This window comes from Schistocerca gregaria, chromosome 1, assembly GCF_023897955.1.
Source record: "Schistocerca gregaria isolate iqSchGreg1 chromosome 1, iqSchGreg1.2, whole genome shotgun sequence".
Lineage (NCBI taxonomy): Eukaryota > Metazoa > Arthropoda > Insecta > Orthoptera > Acrididae > Schistocerca > Schistocerca gregaria.
In genome coordinates this window covers 910,268,187-910,286,810 of record NC_064920.1, presented here as the reverse complement: position 1 = coordinate 910,286,810, position 18,624 = coordinate 910,268,187, and the positions used below count along the sequence as shown (strand labels likewise).

Here is an 18,624-nt window from a genome sequence, read left to right as displayed (position 1 = left end):
AGCAGTTGTGCTTCCATGTTAAGATCACTACTGCCCATTATGCAGTCAACATCCTGCATCACTTTAAGTTATACTGTAAAATTACTAATTTTGTACACAAGGCATAAAGAAACATTCAGAATCAAACAGTTACAAACTGAATAATTATCTAACCTGTGCGAGCCTCTGTGAGACAAGCTCCCGAAACACTTCTGGTGTAGTTAATGGTTTCCTATATATTGCCCTCTGTTGAGCAAAATCAGCATTAACATCATCAGGCAAAAGCGTGTAGTCAGACACAACATAATCATTTTGCAGGCTTCGTTTATCAGGAAAATAATCCGTTGTGATGGGAAGGCAAGCAGGAATGGTCAGAGATTTCCAGTCCACACCTATTCATAGAAAAGCAAAATAAAATACTTGTTAATCAAATATGGGTTAAAAGAATAATTTACTGTAATTGCTGACAACATTACACTTCTGTATCACATGTGTACGAGCAAGCACAATTACATGCACACAACAGTATCATGCACATAAAAATCCATGTTCTTAAAACACATGCACTTTAAAAAACATGCAAATAAAAAAATCATGCACATAGAAAGTTGTGAAACTTTTATGAGCAAAGTAAACTAAAAATTTCATACTTTCTACAACATTAAATTACCTCCACAATAATCATGTTAATATAACATTTCTTATGTATATCCATAAGTTTAAACTTGGACCCTTGAAGACTAAGTCTCTATGCACAACAGTAATAGAAAATGCCACAAATGAAGCATATCATGACTGTACTTATAAAGTTCACAGTCATATTTATGCCAGGATCTACAGTGTGTCCACTGAGTGTGTGGAGAAGAGTAACTCTCGAAGAGACCTGCATAAATCTAGCAATTATGCTTCTGATGCTGTGCTGTCATTGAAGAGCCTCATCTCTTGAGAGTCATAACTTGCCAGACAAAGTGACAAATGATCCTTTATGACAAGTAAAATAGTTAAATATCTGTATTACTGAAATATTTGGATAAAAACTCTTTAGAGACTGCATACCCACATAGAATGCAGATAGATCAAGTTATTCCAAAATACTATATATTACATAAATTAACTTTTATCATAAGACCAGACTGGAAGAACCTGTAACTAATGAAACTTCAGTCATGAGGCAACCCACATGTCCATTCATCACAGATTACTGTAATATGAAGGATGCAGGACTCAAATTACAAACTTGCTGACTAAATCCTGCAACCCTTCAATGTTTATAAATGATAGTCACATAACTGTATGCCTCTTACTCCCCACAACATGAGTGCTTCTCATATTCAGGGCACCCTCCACAGGACATCAGTTGGACTTCCCCAGAGCTACTGTTCTCTCATCTTGAAAGTATTGCCACAAGCCTGGCCATGCCACCTTTGGCAGCACAGCCGTCCTTTCTCGACAATGACCTTGTTGGGTTCTTTTTTTCCAGGTTTGCTCCTACCTGATCTACAATGTGTGGCCTTCCCTCTCTTTGCGAACACCGATATGCAGCCAGTGTCCAGCCCAGATACTGAATTAATGTCTCTGCCACCACTGGCACCCGTTCCTGGATCCACCAACCCACTTCCTTTGGGAGGTGCTTCTTCTGCGCGATGGTGCCACACCATCTCGCCCTTACGGAAGAAGGGATACCACATCCTTTTGTCATCCTTTTGTCACCTATGTCATACCTGCCGACCCCATTACGAAGGTTCTGCCGTCTCCTGTGTAGGAAAGACGAATGCTGTAACCTCAGTTGGAGCTTATGACCCAGCTGCCAACCACACAACAGTGTATTACAGGTTGCCGTCTTTCCAAGCTGCCAGCAACCCAACCACATATCATGCTCCCAGCACCTACTGTGGTACCTCATGATGCTACATTTACCATATATAATGCTGGTATCATTATCACTATCTCACCTCTGCGAGTAATGTGTGATTGTCATGATTTAATATTATGTGTGATTGTCATGATTTAATATTATTCTTCCATAGGCCAGCTCCCTATGGGACACTGTCAAGCTGCTCACTAATCAGTTGATATCAAAGCACACCTTCTATGGTTCTCTAGGCTTAACACCAGCCACGCAAGCGTCTGCACAGTCAGAGCTCCAGTCATCAAGTGTGCAGTACCTGCCAATTGGGGTCTTTGGCCTCAATACTGCGTTCAAACTGCCATGCCATAGCAAGTGGATCCACTATGGACAGTGTCCACATACAAAAGTTTCCTGGGTATGTCAGAGCTACCATACTAGGACTGGCAGTGTACTTCGAGGGACAGAAGCTAGCCTGCATGTGGGCTGTACATTTATTATGCATGGTGTCAAATTATCATCAGATCATGACAATCTTTCAGTTGTATTGATTCAGAAGCTGCATTCTGTTGAACTTGCTTGGGATTGTGTTCAGAAAGTTAGATTGTTCTTTTGCTACCTGCATACACATGTTCCTTAGTAGCATGTGTTACCCACAGTGGAAATTAGCAGATATCAAAAAAGAACTCAAATAATGTTATACTACTATGTTCTTAATTGTATGATCATAATTGTCCATTTCTGATACCAACAAATCATCTTTATTTACTCGAAACATCATGAGTCTTTGTAAGATGAAGACAAAACTGTACACTGTAAATCCTTTGTATGATTATTCAGTTTTTCATCTGTGTTGCTCCTCTGATATCTGAATTTCAGCTTTCTGATATCAATGGTAAATAATAGAGGTTTTGAATGGCCTTATAAATTCATCAAAAAATCATTTATCTAGGTTAGGAACAGCAGTGCACCCAACACCAACCTTGCAGGTCTGCACACTTTACAGTGCCCTATTCTGATTTTATTTTTATCCACATAATGCAATTTTCAATGTGACTGCTTCCTGTATGCAGATATAGTTCCATCTAGGTGAGAAGGGTGTCTAATATCTCAAAATTTTAAAGTCTGAAGTAGACTTTTATAGTGCACACAATCAAACACATTGGTAAAAGCATACTCTTCATCAAAATGATAGCTTTTGTTGTTTAACTCTGCCACAACTTCATTTTTGAGATCAGTTAATGATGCCTTCACAATGAATGAGGAGGTATCCTATTGTAAGCTAGTTTTTCAAAAAAGTATCAAAATACTGGAAGATGCAAACTCAAACTAGCGTGACTTGAATATTTCCTTTTTCATACATGTGTCTCACAGAAGAGATTGTTACTAATGTTTTCTATTAATTATCAAGCAAGTCTTTCAAAATGGACTATAAATTTCAAGAAAACAACACTATATTCAATTCTGTGCAACAAATAGTGTCCTACCAGCAACTGATGTAGCCCATGAACAGAAGGTAATAAATAAGGTAGAATGCTCCAAATCTTTGGTTTTACATACTGATGAAAACCTAGATTGGAAGAAGCATATTACTGAGCTTCTGAAACAATTAATTTCAGCTAGTCTCGGAAACAAATGAACCAGTCTCCTGACATATTTTGCACATTTTCACTGAATAATGTCTTAAGGAATAATTTTCTGGGTAACTCTTCACATAGAAAGAGAGAAAGAAATAAAGCAAGCAGTAAGAATAATATGTGGTGTTGCATGCTGTCACTATCCTTGTACCTGTTCAAGTAGTTAGGTGTTTTACCTGGAACATCATGATAAACACATTTGCTAATGAAATTTCAGAAGAATACAGCTGCCCACACTTATAACACTAAAGGAAAAAATAACCTTTATTACCAATTATTAAAGCTGGCATTGCCCAGGAAGAAGTTGAATATGCAGCAAAAAAATTTGATATGATTTGTCCAATAACATAAAATGTCTGAAAAGTAGCAATGCAAGTTATAAATCCAACCCAGAACTATTTTTCCTTGACTACTCCTTCTATTCCATACAAAAATTTCTATTTAAAAACTGGTAGGCTGTAAATTTTTTAATAAAATTCTAGTTCTTATGTGTAGTTACACGAGTAGAAGTAAAACACAGCATGTTCACTAAGGTTAACACTAATCATGTAAACGTATCATGTACACTGACTTGTTCCACATCATTTTAATAAAAGAATAATTCAAATTATCTATGAGGTTTGTAACTAACTAACTACTGCCAAATTAAATCTGTCAGGAAGTGCCACATGTAAGACTAGTTTCTCAAAAAGTTTGAAAATACCAGACAACATGAAATATGTGAAAAATCTGGAATGGTATAACAACAATAGGAAAGGCTGGACTGCAACTCACACATAGAGGAGGTGTGGAGTTGCAGACAGGCACAGTGAAAAATGCTGAGACACATTATTCACACAATTCTTGAAGTCACTCTGTACAACACAACAGTTAAAATATTAAAGTAACCAATGTTTCTGCTGTATTGCATCAGCGACAATCAGATCATATACTGATTGTCCTGTCCTGGAGTTAAGTATTTCTGTTTATTGTGTAGTTAGCAGTGTCATAATACCACCAACATTATTACTTTATATTTTTAATGGCCTAAACAAACTACTGGTCTATCATGAAAAGGGGTCTATCATGAAAAGGGGACAATGCATATTGCGGGCCGTTAATGGACTTTCAAGCTTGTTATTGATTGGTAACTTACTGCAAACTGACAACTAGCTTTTGGAGGCTATGTTTTCCTGCACGCAGTTGTTGAAATACACTGACAGTTCTGTCTATTCCTTGGATGGTTACACATGTAACCAGTAAGGGTCTATCACACCAGGATTTTGGTCAACCAGGATTTAGAACGACAATGTGGGTGACCATGTGGCACAGTTAGAAACATGACAGTAGTGAACACAATAAGGAATGATGATTACAAAGCGCAAATTCTGACTAATATATTTAAAATAATAAACTATATTATGTGAATAAGGACAGTGTATATGTTGTAAATACAAGAGGTGCTGAGTAATGGGTAGGCCTGTCACAAAGATGTAAAATGCTTAACTTTTAGGCAATCTTCTGCTTTGGAGATAAAAAATGTACCCAGATGCAGATACTATGTTCTCCTAACATTGCTGCTTAACTGGAATGAGTAGGTATCTTGGCTTGGATGGGTAGTGAGGAAACAGAATGTCTATCGGGTGAGAAAATGTACAAACAAGACCTCCCATGAGCGAACCTAATATGATGGGCTACAGGTTGTCACTAGGTGGTGGCCTTGCTGGACACTGGCCTGATCATCTGTCATCAACAAGAACAGTAGAGGCAGAGCGGTCATTGTATTTCTATGACTACCAGCAAGAAAATTTAACCTCCAGAAGCTAATCAACAAATTGCTATGGGCTAAATGTGGCAGAAATCCCAGAGTCTATGAATACCACCCCCTATGTTTCTTCATTCTGTTCACACAGGACAAAACAGTGTTTATTTTAGTATGTAAGGCATTTCATAGAGTCTTGAAGTGTGTTATCAGTATTTTTTCTGAATTCAATTTCCATTCCAGAAGGCTCCTTTTTGGTCCTCTGGTTACCAACTCCAACCTCATATTTGTGCTCTGCATCTTCTCCAGTGAATCTGGGATGTAAAAAGGTATAGCCATCTTGTGTTCGGCTTTCTCCAAAATGTAGACATCTCACCTTACCGCATGCAAGAGTGTCCAAATGGTCCTCAACATCTCCTTTTGTAGCCTGTTAAAGTCTGCTGGCTTCTCTCAAAATTATGACAATCCAGAAAACTATTTTGCCAAAGATCGTCAGCTTTGATTCCATCTGGCTGCCTTTTCATGTATTTGTGGGAGTCCCAGTCATTGGCCCTCAGCTCCCTTGTCTGGTGATGGGGCTGCTACCTCAAAGCTGCCAGAGTTGCTTAATTTTCTTTTAAGGGTTTACTCCTTGAGGATGTCTGGCTTCCGTATAACTAAGTGTCCCTCTGCACTTTGTTTATGATTTGAGACAACAAGAAAAGAACATGGTAGGGAGGCTTAGGATAGGAGAAATGGACCAGTGGACCATTGTGGAACAATCATCATCTGGCTCCTCCCCTTTAGCCAATCCAGCATGGGAGGCCAGCATGGCCCTCTGTATCCAAAGCACACAAACCACCTCACCTGCATGGACACTGCTCTGTCCCTTGATAACACACTTTAAGACAAACATTCAAAATGTCATAGTTATCCAATGCTACATTCCTACAAAAACCTCAGATTTTGAACTGAAAAATGAGTTTTACCACACTTTACATGACCCATTAAAAGAACCAGCAACTGAGACATCTTGATTATTATAGGAGACCTAAATGCAAAAACTGGAAACAAAAATGAAGGTCTGTAGCTTGTAAGGGAAGTCCATGGAACTAAGAAATGAATTAAAATGGGGATATGTTTCCAAAACTTCTTTGCCAGTCAGGTGTCAAAACTTATAACAGCAGCAAACCGAGAAGAATTCCATACTGAGCTAAGGAACCACTATAAGGCACTCAAAGAAACACAGGAAGATAATGAAAATAATATTGGTGATATATGGACTCAGGTTAAGACATCTATTGGAATGTGAGTGGTACATGGAATTTGATCAGCTTTGAAAAGGAGATTAAGGAAAAAGTAAATATGAGTAAAATAAGGCAACAGAAAACTTGAATACTAGCTGAGTACACAGTTACTGACTATCTAGTTAAGCGAAGTGTGAAGAATGGTAAGAGAAAGTGGCAGCTTGAACAAAGCTCTGAGAACAGAGGAAACCACAATTAGGGTTCACAATGGGCTGAAGAACTATTCATAACAACAAAAACAATCAATTATTGACAAAATTATTTAACCGGATAGATAAAAAATCTACTCACCAAGCAGCAGCAGAACACACACATGTAAGACTATTGTAATTGGCAAGCTTTCGGAGCCAGTGGCTTCTCCTTCAGGCAGAAGGGTTGAAGGGGAAGGAAGAAGATTGAAGGAAAAGGGGACTGTACCAGACGAGATGCAGTCCCCAACAAATAGTCTTTCCTTCTCATTCCGTACAGTAAGTCTGCCCGAACCTGCAGTTCTGGGTGACTTTGGAAATCTACCCCTTTTCCTAGACCTCTCCAGTCCTTTCCCTAGACCCTTCTTCCTTCCCCTTCAACTCTTCTGCCTGAAGAAGAAGCCACTGGCTCCAAAAGCTTGCCAGTTACAACAGTCTTTTATGTGTGTGTTCTGCCACCACACGAAGAGCTACACAGTTTGATTAGAACATTGTATAAAAAATTAAAATAAAAAGTTTCAAAAGAACAGAACTATGAAAAGTAAGGAGGGTCGATTCTTGATGACATACAAAGACCAAATTAGAAGTTTTCTGAAGTTTTGAACAGAGAGCAAACTGAAGGAGGGGGCAGGGGTTGGATGGGGTGTGCCAGATGCCAATTAGAGAATCAATATAGTCATACCAGCTGAGGTTGAAATCAAAATGGTCTTCAAACATAAAGAATGAGAAGGCCCCAGGAATTGATAATATTGCACCTGAGGTGCTTAAAGCAGACACTGACACCACTGTAAATATACTGCATTCATTATTTGAGAAGATATGGACAGAAGAGAAACTACCAAAGGAATAGAAAGAGGAACTAATTATCAAATTGACATGAAAGGTGATTCTAGCAATTTTAATAACTGCCAATATCTGTAACAAGTAAAGTACTCTGTAGATTAATGCTAAATCATATTAAGGACTCTGTGGAGGCAAAGTTGAGAAAAGAGCAAGCTAGATTCAGAGAGCACTGAAGTTGTGTTGATCTCATGCAGATTGCCAGAACACACTCTACCTTACATTTATTGATTTTGAGAAGGCATTTGACTCTCTTAATAGTAGAGTTATATATTACATCATGGAACAATATGGAATACCATCAAAGGTTATCAATATGGCTATGAAATCTTTCGCGACATATTTCTTGAATAAATGTCTCTCGGTGTACATGTCGTGTCAATTCAGGATAAAACTCCAAACTTTCGACCACTACCTCCATGGTCGTCGTCAGGGCTAAACCTGACTGTCATGAACTGGCAAGGCTCCCATTTTTATATGCAAAGAAAGGTTTCTGATTGGTTGGAATACGTCATAGCAACAGCGATATTGCGCATAGTGAAGAGGTGCCCTCTACTTCCATAGACGTAGTTTCAATCCCGCGTTGCTTTCAGCGCCATCGCTTGAATCGGGAGGTAAAGTGCAGGAAGTTTTCCTCTTCGATTTTTCTTTATCCAGTGCACTCTTCCAGGTGTTGCTAAGTGCATAACCATTGTCTCTGTTAAAGTTATTATCGCTAAGTCTAATTTTGACTGCTTCTTGGACACAGAGTCCCAGTAATTTGATGCGTGGGCTATTACTCTCGTTTCTTAAAATAAAATCTTATGCTTATTAAGCAGGCTACGCTCAGCCACCACAGATTTTTCCAAATACCTGTATTTCAGGTGGAGCTGGTGCTCGATGCAATGGTCGGCAATGGTTCTTACCGGCTGGCCCACTTTACCTGCCAATTCAAGGGATGGAGTTGCAAGCAACATGGGATACAAAATACATCTATGGAAGTAGAGGACACCACTTCACTACGTGCCATATAGCTATTGCTATGATGTATTCCAGCCAATCAGAAACCGTCCTTTGCATATAAAAGTGGGAACCTCACCAGTTCACGACAGCCAGTTTTAGCCCTGACGAAGACCATAGAGGCAGTGGTCGAAAGCTTGGAGTTTTATCCTGAATTGACGCGGCATGTACACCAAGAGACTTTTATTCAAAGCTTATCAATATTATTAAAGCAATGCATGAAGGATATGAATATAGGGCGCTGCACAACAGGAAACTTACTGAACCTATCCAAAGAAATGCTGGAGTGAGGCATGGATGTATTCTGACAAATCCTTTGTTTTTGTTGATAGTGGACAGTGCAATGACAGATGTTACTGATGGTGGAAGAAGAGGTATTTAATGCAGAGTGCAAGACAGGCTTGAAGACCTGGATTCTGCTGATGATATCTGTTTGTTCTTGCAAAGACATTGTGACATGGAAGAAAAGGTAGCAAGACTGCAAGAGGAAGTAGAAACTGCATGACTAAAAGTAAAGGTTCACCAGACTCATGCAAGTGAGGATCAGATCTGAAAAACAGGCAAAGCTAACAGAGTATGAAGAGGAATTGGAATAAGTAGACTCCTTTGTAAAACTAGGAAGTGCTGCCTGTAAGATGGAGAAGCAGAGCAAGCTGAAACTATTCAAAAGCAACATAGTCAGTCAATCTTGCAGAGTTGTAAAATATGGCAGGTAGCAAAAACAATTCTAAAAATGCTGAAAGTCCTTCATTAACTGGTGGCTTGGGCAAATTATAAATGTGAGTTGGCCAAATTTATTATCATATGACAAACTGTAGGAGATAATTCACCAGTGATCAATCCGTGAGCAAATAAAGGAAAGAAAATGCATGTGGATTGATCACACAATACAGAAACAAAACGGAGCTAATGTAAGGACACCTCTGGATTGAAACCCACAAGCAACACGTAGATGTAGCTGCCTGACCTATAATCACCTGCAAAATAATGGTGGAGGATGAAGCTCTGAAAGCTGGAAAAACTTGGAGCAAAGCACAATGTTTGGCTGCTACAGAATCAAGTGAAAAGTGTTTACTGCTGCCGTATGATTCAAGAGGAAGAATAAGAAGCAAGTCAAGTAAATATATTTTTTTTTTTTTTATATGTTGATGTAGAGCTACACCTGCAATGATTTTAATTTAATTTACACTAGCTGCTGAAATTTATGTGATTACATCAGTGATATGCAAGGACAGAAAGTTTACTATTATACACAGGGACTGTTGAGGAAGAGTAAGCAGAAGCAACTAAATGATGTCAACCTCCGTAAGAGGAGACAGAATTATAATTTATTCCAGAGGTACTCCGAATTCAGGACCAAATGGATGGCAGGAAATCAAGAGCCTTTTATCAAATGGGCCCACCACCTATACTGAGGAAAGCATCCTGGAATTCAGCAGCAATTTGGTCTTCAACAACAGAGCACAGTTTCAGAAGCACCTATGGCTAGAATCAAAAGTATCTTCAACAGGTAAAATGATAAGTATGCCTTCATTGAACTAAAATTGAACAGTATTCATTATATGAATACATTAAAGGAGCTAACTTGAAACACACAAGGAAAGAGTCAAGATCGGGACGCATCTTGGATTGTTAGGATCGCATTTTAGATGTTCTGTTAGCAATAATAATGCAGTGCAAGGGTTTATTTTTTAGACCAGAAATCACAGCATTAGATGCAAAGAAAGATCAGCCAAGTAACAATTAACAAAGAACAACAAGATGAGGTCCTGATGGGAGTTATAGGTCCTCATGTTGGCTGAAGGCCACATATCAGATGCAAAGTACTGTGCTACAGTTAAATTTGCTGTTTCAAAATTACCATTTATTAACAAAATGTATAGCTGTTGTTAACAAAGTTCCATTTGTATGCTGGAAACCACAAGCTGATATATCACAAATGGGCTGACAGCAGGGTATCAGATACAAGAATAAAACTGTAGAGACTGCTAAGTGTAGTGGTGGCAGAGATGCCAATGCACAAACTCATGTCTGTTGCAAAACGGGTGGCCTAGTGCCCCTTCAACCCAGGCAGTCCATAGCATCACTGGACAATGTTTATGAAATTGAGTTCCTACCCTCAATTTCTTCTCAGGAAGAAGGCACCCCTCTACAGTTCCTCAAAGTTTGTCAGTATTGTTTTCTTACATTTTTGAATATCCGTGTAAGTAATAAAGACTCAAAATGACGTTTCAAAACCCACAAACAAATCATAATACAAACAGTGATGTATTTTACCATCCTGTACTATATTTTAATGTCAATTATATTAACTTTATGTGAAGCTTTGCAGCTTCCAGCATTTTTCAATGGAAGATGCTGTTTGACTTTATTGTCATCGCGTTGATGACGACTGGCATTTCATGCACTCAGGTACCATTTCTGAATAACTTTGGGTGGGTTCCTACACTGTTACCATTTGTTGTCTTTATGCTGTGATCTCTAACACTGATTCTCATAGTGCAAAAAGGAAACAACATGGATATCACACAACATACAATGAAAATGGCCATTAGTATCTTAATCTCTCTGTGTGATGATATAAAATGGCTTTAACTTTCATTCTTTTCAGTTACAGAGATGAAATGTGTACATTAAGAAGATACTAAAACTCAATTTTGCAATAGGATGGAGGATACACAAAATGATAAAAAATACCAATTTTCCGAATGAATCCATCTACATAAGAGCTAAGAAATCATCAGACAGTGCTAATAGTTCACAAGAACCAAGTCATGATTGAACACTCTTAACAATGATACAGCTGAAATAACTGATTACCAATATAGGATATATGGAGTACCTCTAGTCAATAAAGAATGCTGGCCACCTTCAGTTTTATAGCCAATGTGATCAACTCACCTACCTGCCTACAAACTTGTGAAGTATTTGGCCAGAAAAGCATGTAACCTACTGAGAGACATAGCAGCACATGTGAAGCATATTGTTCATTTTCCCCATCTTGTGTAGGATCAATAAGTACAGAGCTTAGACATAACAGTCAGGTTTGACAATAAGTATTTCTTTAACAATATAAAAACATAACAGGAAATGCAGAAATGAATGCCACCTACCACATTTAACTAATGTGATACATATTATGAGTAAACAGATAAAGTGGCAATGCACTCCCCCTTACTCCTGTGCTAAGAGAGATATTCATGGAACATTTAATGAAAAATCACTATCACCATACTGTTAGCTGAATTATGTAGATTATAGATCCACCTGGGAAAATTCCATGTGTATAACACCATCATGCATGAAAACATACAGAAAGAGAAAAGTAATTGTGTGCTTTCGTTTCGGGATGTGAAGATCCAAAGAACTTATGTGGACATACTGTGAGAAGCAGAATATTAGGAAACCAAATGGTATCTACACTCTAAATCCCACAATAGTCTACCTCAGTCCTGTAAAAGCTGACTACCAGAGAATACTTTATAACTGATTCCAACATCAAGCAACAACTGAAAGAACCATACTGTGTTTTCTATACCAATGAATACAGGAAAAAGTGTCACAAAGTCCGGCAGAGACAAATCCATATTAAATGAAAACCAGAAATAGCTCCCGATAGTGTACTTATGTTATGTAAATGACCAAGCAGGTTCACTGTGGCTGCACCACACCAATTTGACATAGTAATGGCACAATCCAGAACACTGTAATGTCACTTAAGATTCTGCAAAGGTTCCCAATTTGCCAAGTTTATATGAGATACACTGGGAGTGCAGTGCTGCCTACAATGAGGAAATTGGGAAGCCCATTAACATACACACTGCAGAACATGAAAAAGACAGACTAACTAATAAATTCACAACGCAGAACATTACAGCAATTGTGGACAGCCTCTATGGTTCCAAAAGGCCCAAATGATTGCAAGGCAGCTGTAATCCTGAAGCAATCCAATAAATGTGGATGGCCTGAACAGCAATTGTATGTCATGGTTGCTATCACATTGTAATGACCTACAAGCTGTCACTGGGTAGAAGCCTCACAGACGGCAGCACGAACATCAAAGCAAATGGCACAGGAGGAACTGTCATCATATATCCACAATCGCTCATAGGAAAACACATCTGCCAAAAGCTAACTGTCAACCCACAGTGCATTACCAATTACCAGCAATTTAAGGAATACATACAAATAATAGCCTCCCTAATAGGCTACACCCCACCCCCTCTACTCACAATTCACCAATGATATTTTACAACCACTAAAAATGGAGCACAACAACATCCCTGACCACAGAGATTGTTGCTCTATGTTTATGATATTAGTTGAGGTGCAATATATATATGAAGATTGAAACTGTCTATAACAAGCCTGTGTGGTTAGTTCCCTTAAGTCTCACCAACAGCATTTGAACAGGGAAGTTTTACTGATCTTTGATATGATGAAGATATTCCAGGATATATAAGAGGTGCAGTATCACATTGTAATAAAACAAATGCATTTGAAAATGTAACAGCATCTCATCTGTTTACAGACGTGTATATTTTTCAGCTGTATCATGACTGCATATAGTTCACATTCATCCTTACATTTCTCAATAATACTGATTATAAGAATACTGTGTCAAAACAGCTACAGATCTTATAATTCTACTGATGATGTATACTTTCACAACCAGAGATGTCAAACTTATTAAAATATTCTTGGCTATTACGTGTTTCTTGTTGAAATCCAACTTTTTGTCTCCATCTGCAGATGACATTTTCAAAGCTACAATCCTTGGTTCTCACTTTTTATAAGGTCTGATGCATGCCCAGGCTCACTATTGACTCAAAGAAAATTAAGTTTCTGTATGCTCTCATACTGAGTTGTGACATTTCATGTTTTGCTAACTTGAGTGCAATTGGCCTTGTCAGTTACTGTCATCCACTACTGCTATTACTCTGTGGTGAAAGACTGGTACACATCTTCTGCAGTACCGGAATCTAGATACCATTCAGTTTTAAAATTTCCTCCACCCAATTAAAATTCCTAAATATCTACAGTCTCTTTTTATAGCTTTTCATAGTTTTTGGTTGTGGCTGCCAGTACCAGAGTCTTATCAAACTGAATCTGATGGTCACCTCACTGCAATACATTTTCTGCAAAAGCTGATCTGTCTCTATCTCCCATTCTGTAGCTGATTGTGTTCTTCTAGTTGTTTTTTGACCGTTATAAACACCCCAGTGATTTCATTCAGAAGGAGGAGGGTGTGAAATTGAGTGGTATCTGGATTCTGGTGCTGAAGATGAAGTGTAATAGTCTTCCATTCATGGTTATAGCAATAGCAGATGACAGTAACCACTAAAAGCTACTTGCACTTGAATTTTCAATACATATAATATCATACTTCTGCACAAGAGCACTTAGAAATGGAATTTTAATTCAGCCAGTAATGAGCCATGGTGTGCACTGTCTCTTCAAAAAAGCTACAAACCCTACTGAAGAACCAAGAAATTCTTCCCACCATGGCACAATAGCCTGGAATATTTCAATAAGTGCGCTAAATATTTTTCATCTGTGCCATGGCTGCATATAGTTCACATTCATCCTTAGATTTCTCAACAATACTGATTATAAGAATATTGTATCAATACAGCTACAGATCTTCACATTCTACAGACGAATGATTATTAAATTTACAGAAAATCTAGCAACATACTTTTATATTTTAAAATTTACTATCACCAACAGCTAAGAATTGCAGAAAAAGAAAAAAAACTACTCTACTGAAAGGAATTTTATGTTGTTCTCAAACTTTTGAATAGCAGTACAGCCTGCAACATATTTTGGTTGCATCATCATATTTAAATGGGGGAGGCTAAATGTAAACAGCAGAAGTTACATAGATTCTACATTTCTTAAATGTATGTTGAAAATGCTTTCTGAGGGAGAAGTGACACAGCAGCACTTTTCCCTGTGTTAATCACCCATTACAAAGAAAATGCTATTTTGAAATGATACAGCTCACAAAGAGCAATTTCTTATAACCAATTTTCAGTTAGCAAAAACGACCTATAATGCAGCATTTCAATGAAGATATTGCCCCCACTTTCAAATCAATGCAATTAACACACAGTTAAAAAACTCACAAACATTACTGATCTACACCATTCTGTCACATTTATTTTCTGTGATAAGAACATATGGGGAATTATAAGATACAGCAAAGCTTCTGAGTGGTTCAAAGTGGAAAAATGGCCTATATGAGGAACTTTTCATATTTTATAACTGAAACCAGCTCTTTTGTTTTTCAAAGGCTGAAAGTTAATAACGTACCAAAAAACATATTAACAAAAAAGCTACAAACAACAAACAAGAAAAATAATATGGAAAGATGTACCAAACAGATGTTCTATATCTACATCAATACTTCACAAGCCATCTGATGGTGTGTAGTGGAGGGTACTTTGGCATCACTATCTGAGCCCTGCTTCCCTGTTCCATTTGCAAATGGTCCATGGGAAAAATGATTGTTGGTAAACCTTTGCATTAGTGTTAATATCTCAAATTTTCTCATTGCAGTCATTTTGCAAGACATATGTTGGAGGATGTAATACATTGTCCAACTCTTCCCAGAATGTTGTTGTGGTCTTCAGTCCTGAGACTGGTTGGATGCAGCTCTCCATGCTACTCTATCCTGTGCAACCTTCTTCATCTCCCAGTACCTACTGTAACCTACATCCTTCTGAATCTGCTTAGTGTATTCATCTCTTGGTCTCCCTCTACGATTTTTACCCTAAACAATGCCCTCCAATACTAAATTGGTGATCCCTTGATGCCTCAGAACATGTCCTACACAACCGATCCCTTCTTCTGATCAAGTTGTGCCACAAACTTCTCTTCTCCCCAATCGTATTCAACACTTCCTCATTAGTTATGTGATCTACCCATCTAATCTTCAGCATTCTTCTGTAGCACCACATTTCGAAAGCTTCTATTCTCTTCTTGTCCAAGCTACTTATTGTCCATGTTTCACTTCCATACATGGCTACACTCCATACAAATACTTTCAAAAAAGACTTCCTGACACTTAAATCTATACTTGATGTTAACAAATTTCTCTTCTTCAGAAACGCTTTCCTTGCCATTGGCAGTCTACATTTTATATCCTCTCTACTTTGACCATCATCAGTTATTTTGCTCCCCAAATAGCAAAACTCCTTTACTACTTTAAGTGTCACATTTCCTAATCTAATTCCCTCTGCATCACCCAATTTAATTCAACTAAATTCCATTATCCTCGTTTTGCTTTTGTTGATGTTCATCTTATACCCTCCTTTCAAGACACTGTCCCAGACTGTACTCTCCCAGAATTTCAATAGTAAACCCCTCCGTAATGCACATCATCTATCTTCTAGTGTTTGCCACTGGAGTTTTTTGAGCATTCCTGTAATGCTATCACCTGACTAAATGAGCCTGTGATGAAACACACTGCTCTTCATTGAATCTTCTCTATTCCTTCTATTAGGCCTACCTGCTTTGGGTCCTCAACTAATGAGCAATACTGAAGCACGAGTTGAACAAGTGTTTTGTAAGCCACTTTTTCATGGATGAGTTACATTTCCTGAAGATACTTCCCTTGAACCCCATTCTAGCATCTACTTTGCCTACTCTCTGTTTTATGTGGTCATTCCACTTAAGGTAGCTCTGTATAGTTACTCCTAGATATTTTATGGCAGACAGTGTTTCCAGTAAATTATCATCAATGGTGTAGTTGTATAGCTGCAGATTTATCCCCCTGTGTATGTGCAATATCTTACGTTCATTTAGGTTCAGAGGCAACTGCCTGAGCCCACACCATTTATCAATCCTATGTATGTCATTTTGTAAGTCAATACTGCCTTCTGGTATTGCTATTTTCTTATAAACAACTGTATCATCTGTGAACAGTCTCAAAGAGTTTGCAATGCTTCTCACCAGATCATTTATATACATTTTAAATATGTAATGGTCTTCTCACACTTCACTGGGATACCCCAGAAATTACATTTCCGCCTGTCAGTTTTGTTCTACCTGTAAGGCAGTCTTGAATCCAGTTGCAAATCTGGTCCAGTACTCAGTGTGTGTGTGTGTGTGTGTGTGTGTGTGTGTGTGTGTGTGTGTGTGTGTGTGTGTGTGTTAACTAAACAGCAGAGGAGGACACACGCAACACACCCAAATGTGGTCCTGAAGTCAAGGAATATGGCTTCCGACTTTTGGGGAGATTGATAAGTGAGTATAAAATATGTACCATAATCCTAAGTCAGATTGACATCAGTGATATAGACCTATAATTATGTGCATTTTTCCTACGACCCTTCTTGAAAATGGAATCACCTGTGAGTTTTTCAAGTTTCTAAGTACCCTTCATTGCTAGAGTGAGCTACAATAAGCCACTGCAAGTAGGGGAGCACGTTATTTCGTATAATCTCTGTAGAATCGTCCATTATGTGATTGCAGATGCTTACCTGTTCCAAAATTCACTTATCCCATTATCTGCTATTTTGATGTTTTCATGATGACTGAAAGGAGGAACCGTATTATGATCTTCCACATCCAAACAGTTTCGGAAGACCAAATACAGTAATTCAGAATTTTCCCTGTCACCTTCTGTTTTGGTGCCAACAGGGTCCCTTAATGCCAAAACATGATTCCAATCTGCTTACTGATTTTACATTAGACCAAAACTTCTTAGGACTTTTAGTCAGATCCCTCAGCAAAATGTTACTTTCAAAGTCATTGAATGCTTCTCTCTTTGTTCTCATTATGCTCATTTTTCCTTCATTCAGCTTTTGTTTGTCATCTATGTCTGGACTTCTCCTGAATCTGTGATGAAGCTCTCTGTTTATGTAGTAGTTTTCAAACATGATTATTAAACTACAGTGGATTTGTCCCATCCTTGAAGACCTTGCTCAGAAGATACTTGTCTAAGGCATACTGAACTATGTTTCTGATTTTTTTTCCACTGGTCTTCTATATCTTTATCCTCAACACTGAATATCTGCTGCTGATTACTCAGATACTCTGCAACTTGTTTCCTGTCACTCTTATTAAGTAACAATATTTTCCTAGATTTCTTAACATTCCTTGTAATACTGGTAATCATAGAAACTTTCACTGACTTATTATCACTGGTAGCGTCCCTCTAAAAATATTTCATTTATCTGTTTGTTGCTATGCAGCATAAGATGTCAGCTTCACAAGTTGGTTCTCTCACTATGTGCTCAAAGCAATCTTCAGAAAAAACACGGAGAATAATGTCTCACGAATACCTGTCTCTGGCAACAGTTTTGATTGCATGATTCTCCAATTCTACAGGGTGTTACAAAAAGGTACGGCCAAACTTTCAGGAAACATTCCTCACACACAAAGAAAGAAAATATCTTATGTGCACATGCATCTGGAAACGCTTACTTTCCATGTTAGAGTTCATTTTATTACTTCTCTTCAAATCACATTAATTGTGGAATGGAAACACACAGCAACAGAGCGTACCAGCGTGACTTCAAACACATTGTTACAGGAAATGTTCAAAATGTCCTCTGTTAGCGAGGATACATGCATCCACCCTCCGTCGCATGGAATCCCTGATGCGCTGATGCAGCCCTGGAGAATGGCGTATTGTATCGCAGCCGTGCACAATACGAGCACGAAGAGTCTCTACATTTGGTACCGGGGTTGTGTAGACAAGAGCTTTCAAATGCCCCCATAAATGAAAGTCCACAAATTTGAGGTCAGGAGAGTGTGGAGGCCATGGAGTTGGTCCGCCTCTACAAATCCATTGGTCACCGAATCTGTCGTTGAGAAGCGTACAAACACTTCGACTGAAATGTGCAGGAGCTCCATCGTGCATGAACCACATGTTGTGTCGTACTTGTAAAGGCACATGTTCTAGCAGCACAGGTAGAGTATCCCGTATGAAATCATGATAATGTGCTCCATTAAGCGTAGGTGGAAGAACATGGGGCCCAATCAAGACATCACCAACAATGCCTGTCCAAACCTTCACAGAAAATCTGTGTTGATGACGTGATTGCACAATTGCGTGCCAATTCTCGTCAGCCCACACATGTTGATTGTGAAAATTTAC

The 18,624-nt window shown here is 38.3% G+C and overlaps 1 protein-coding gene across 10 annotated transcripts in view; it reads right to left on the bottom strand.

Moving 5' to 3' along the window:
• Nucleotides 1-18,624, bottom strand: part of LOC126275021 (GATOR complex protein Iml1) — a 520,849-nt gene that overhangs the window by 301,695 nt on the left and 200,530 nt on the right. For all 10 annotated transcript variants that reach the window (XM_049977169.1, XM_049977163.1, XM_049977164.1 and 7 more), the window contains one exon: nt 154-371. In XM_049977169.1, coding sequence (XP_049833126.1) covers nt 154-371 — 218 coding nt within the window. The remainder of the gene's footprint in view (nt 1-153; nt 372-18,624) is intronic.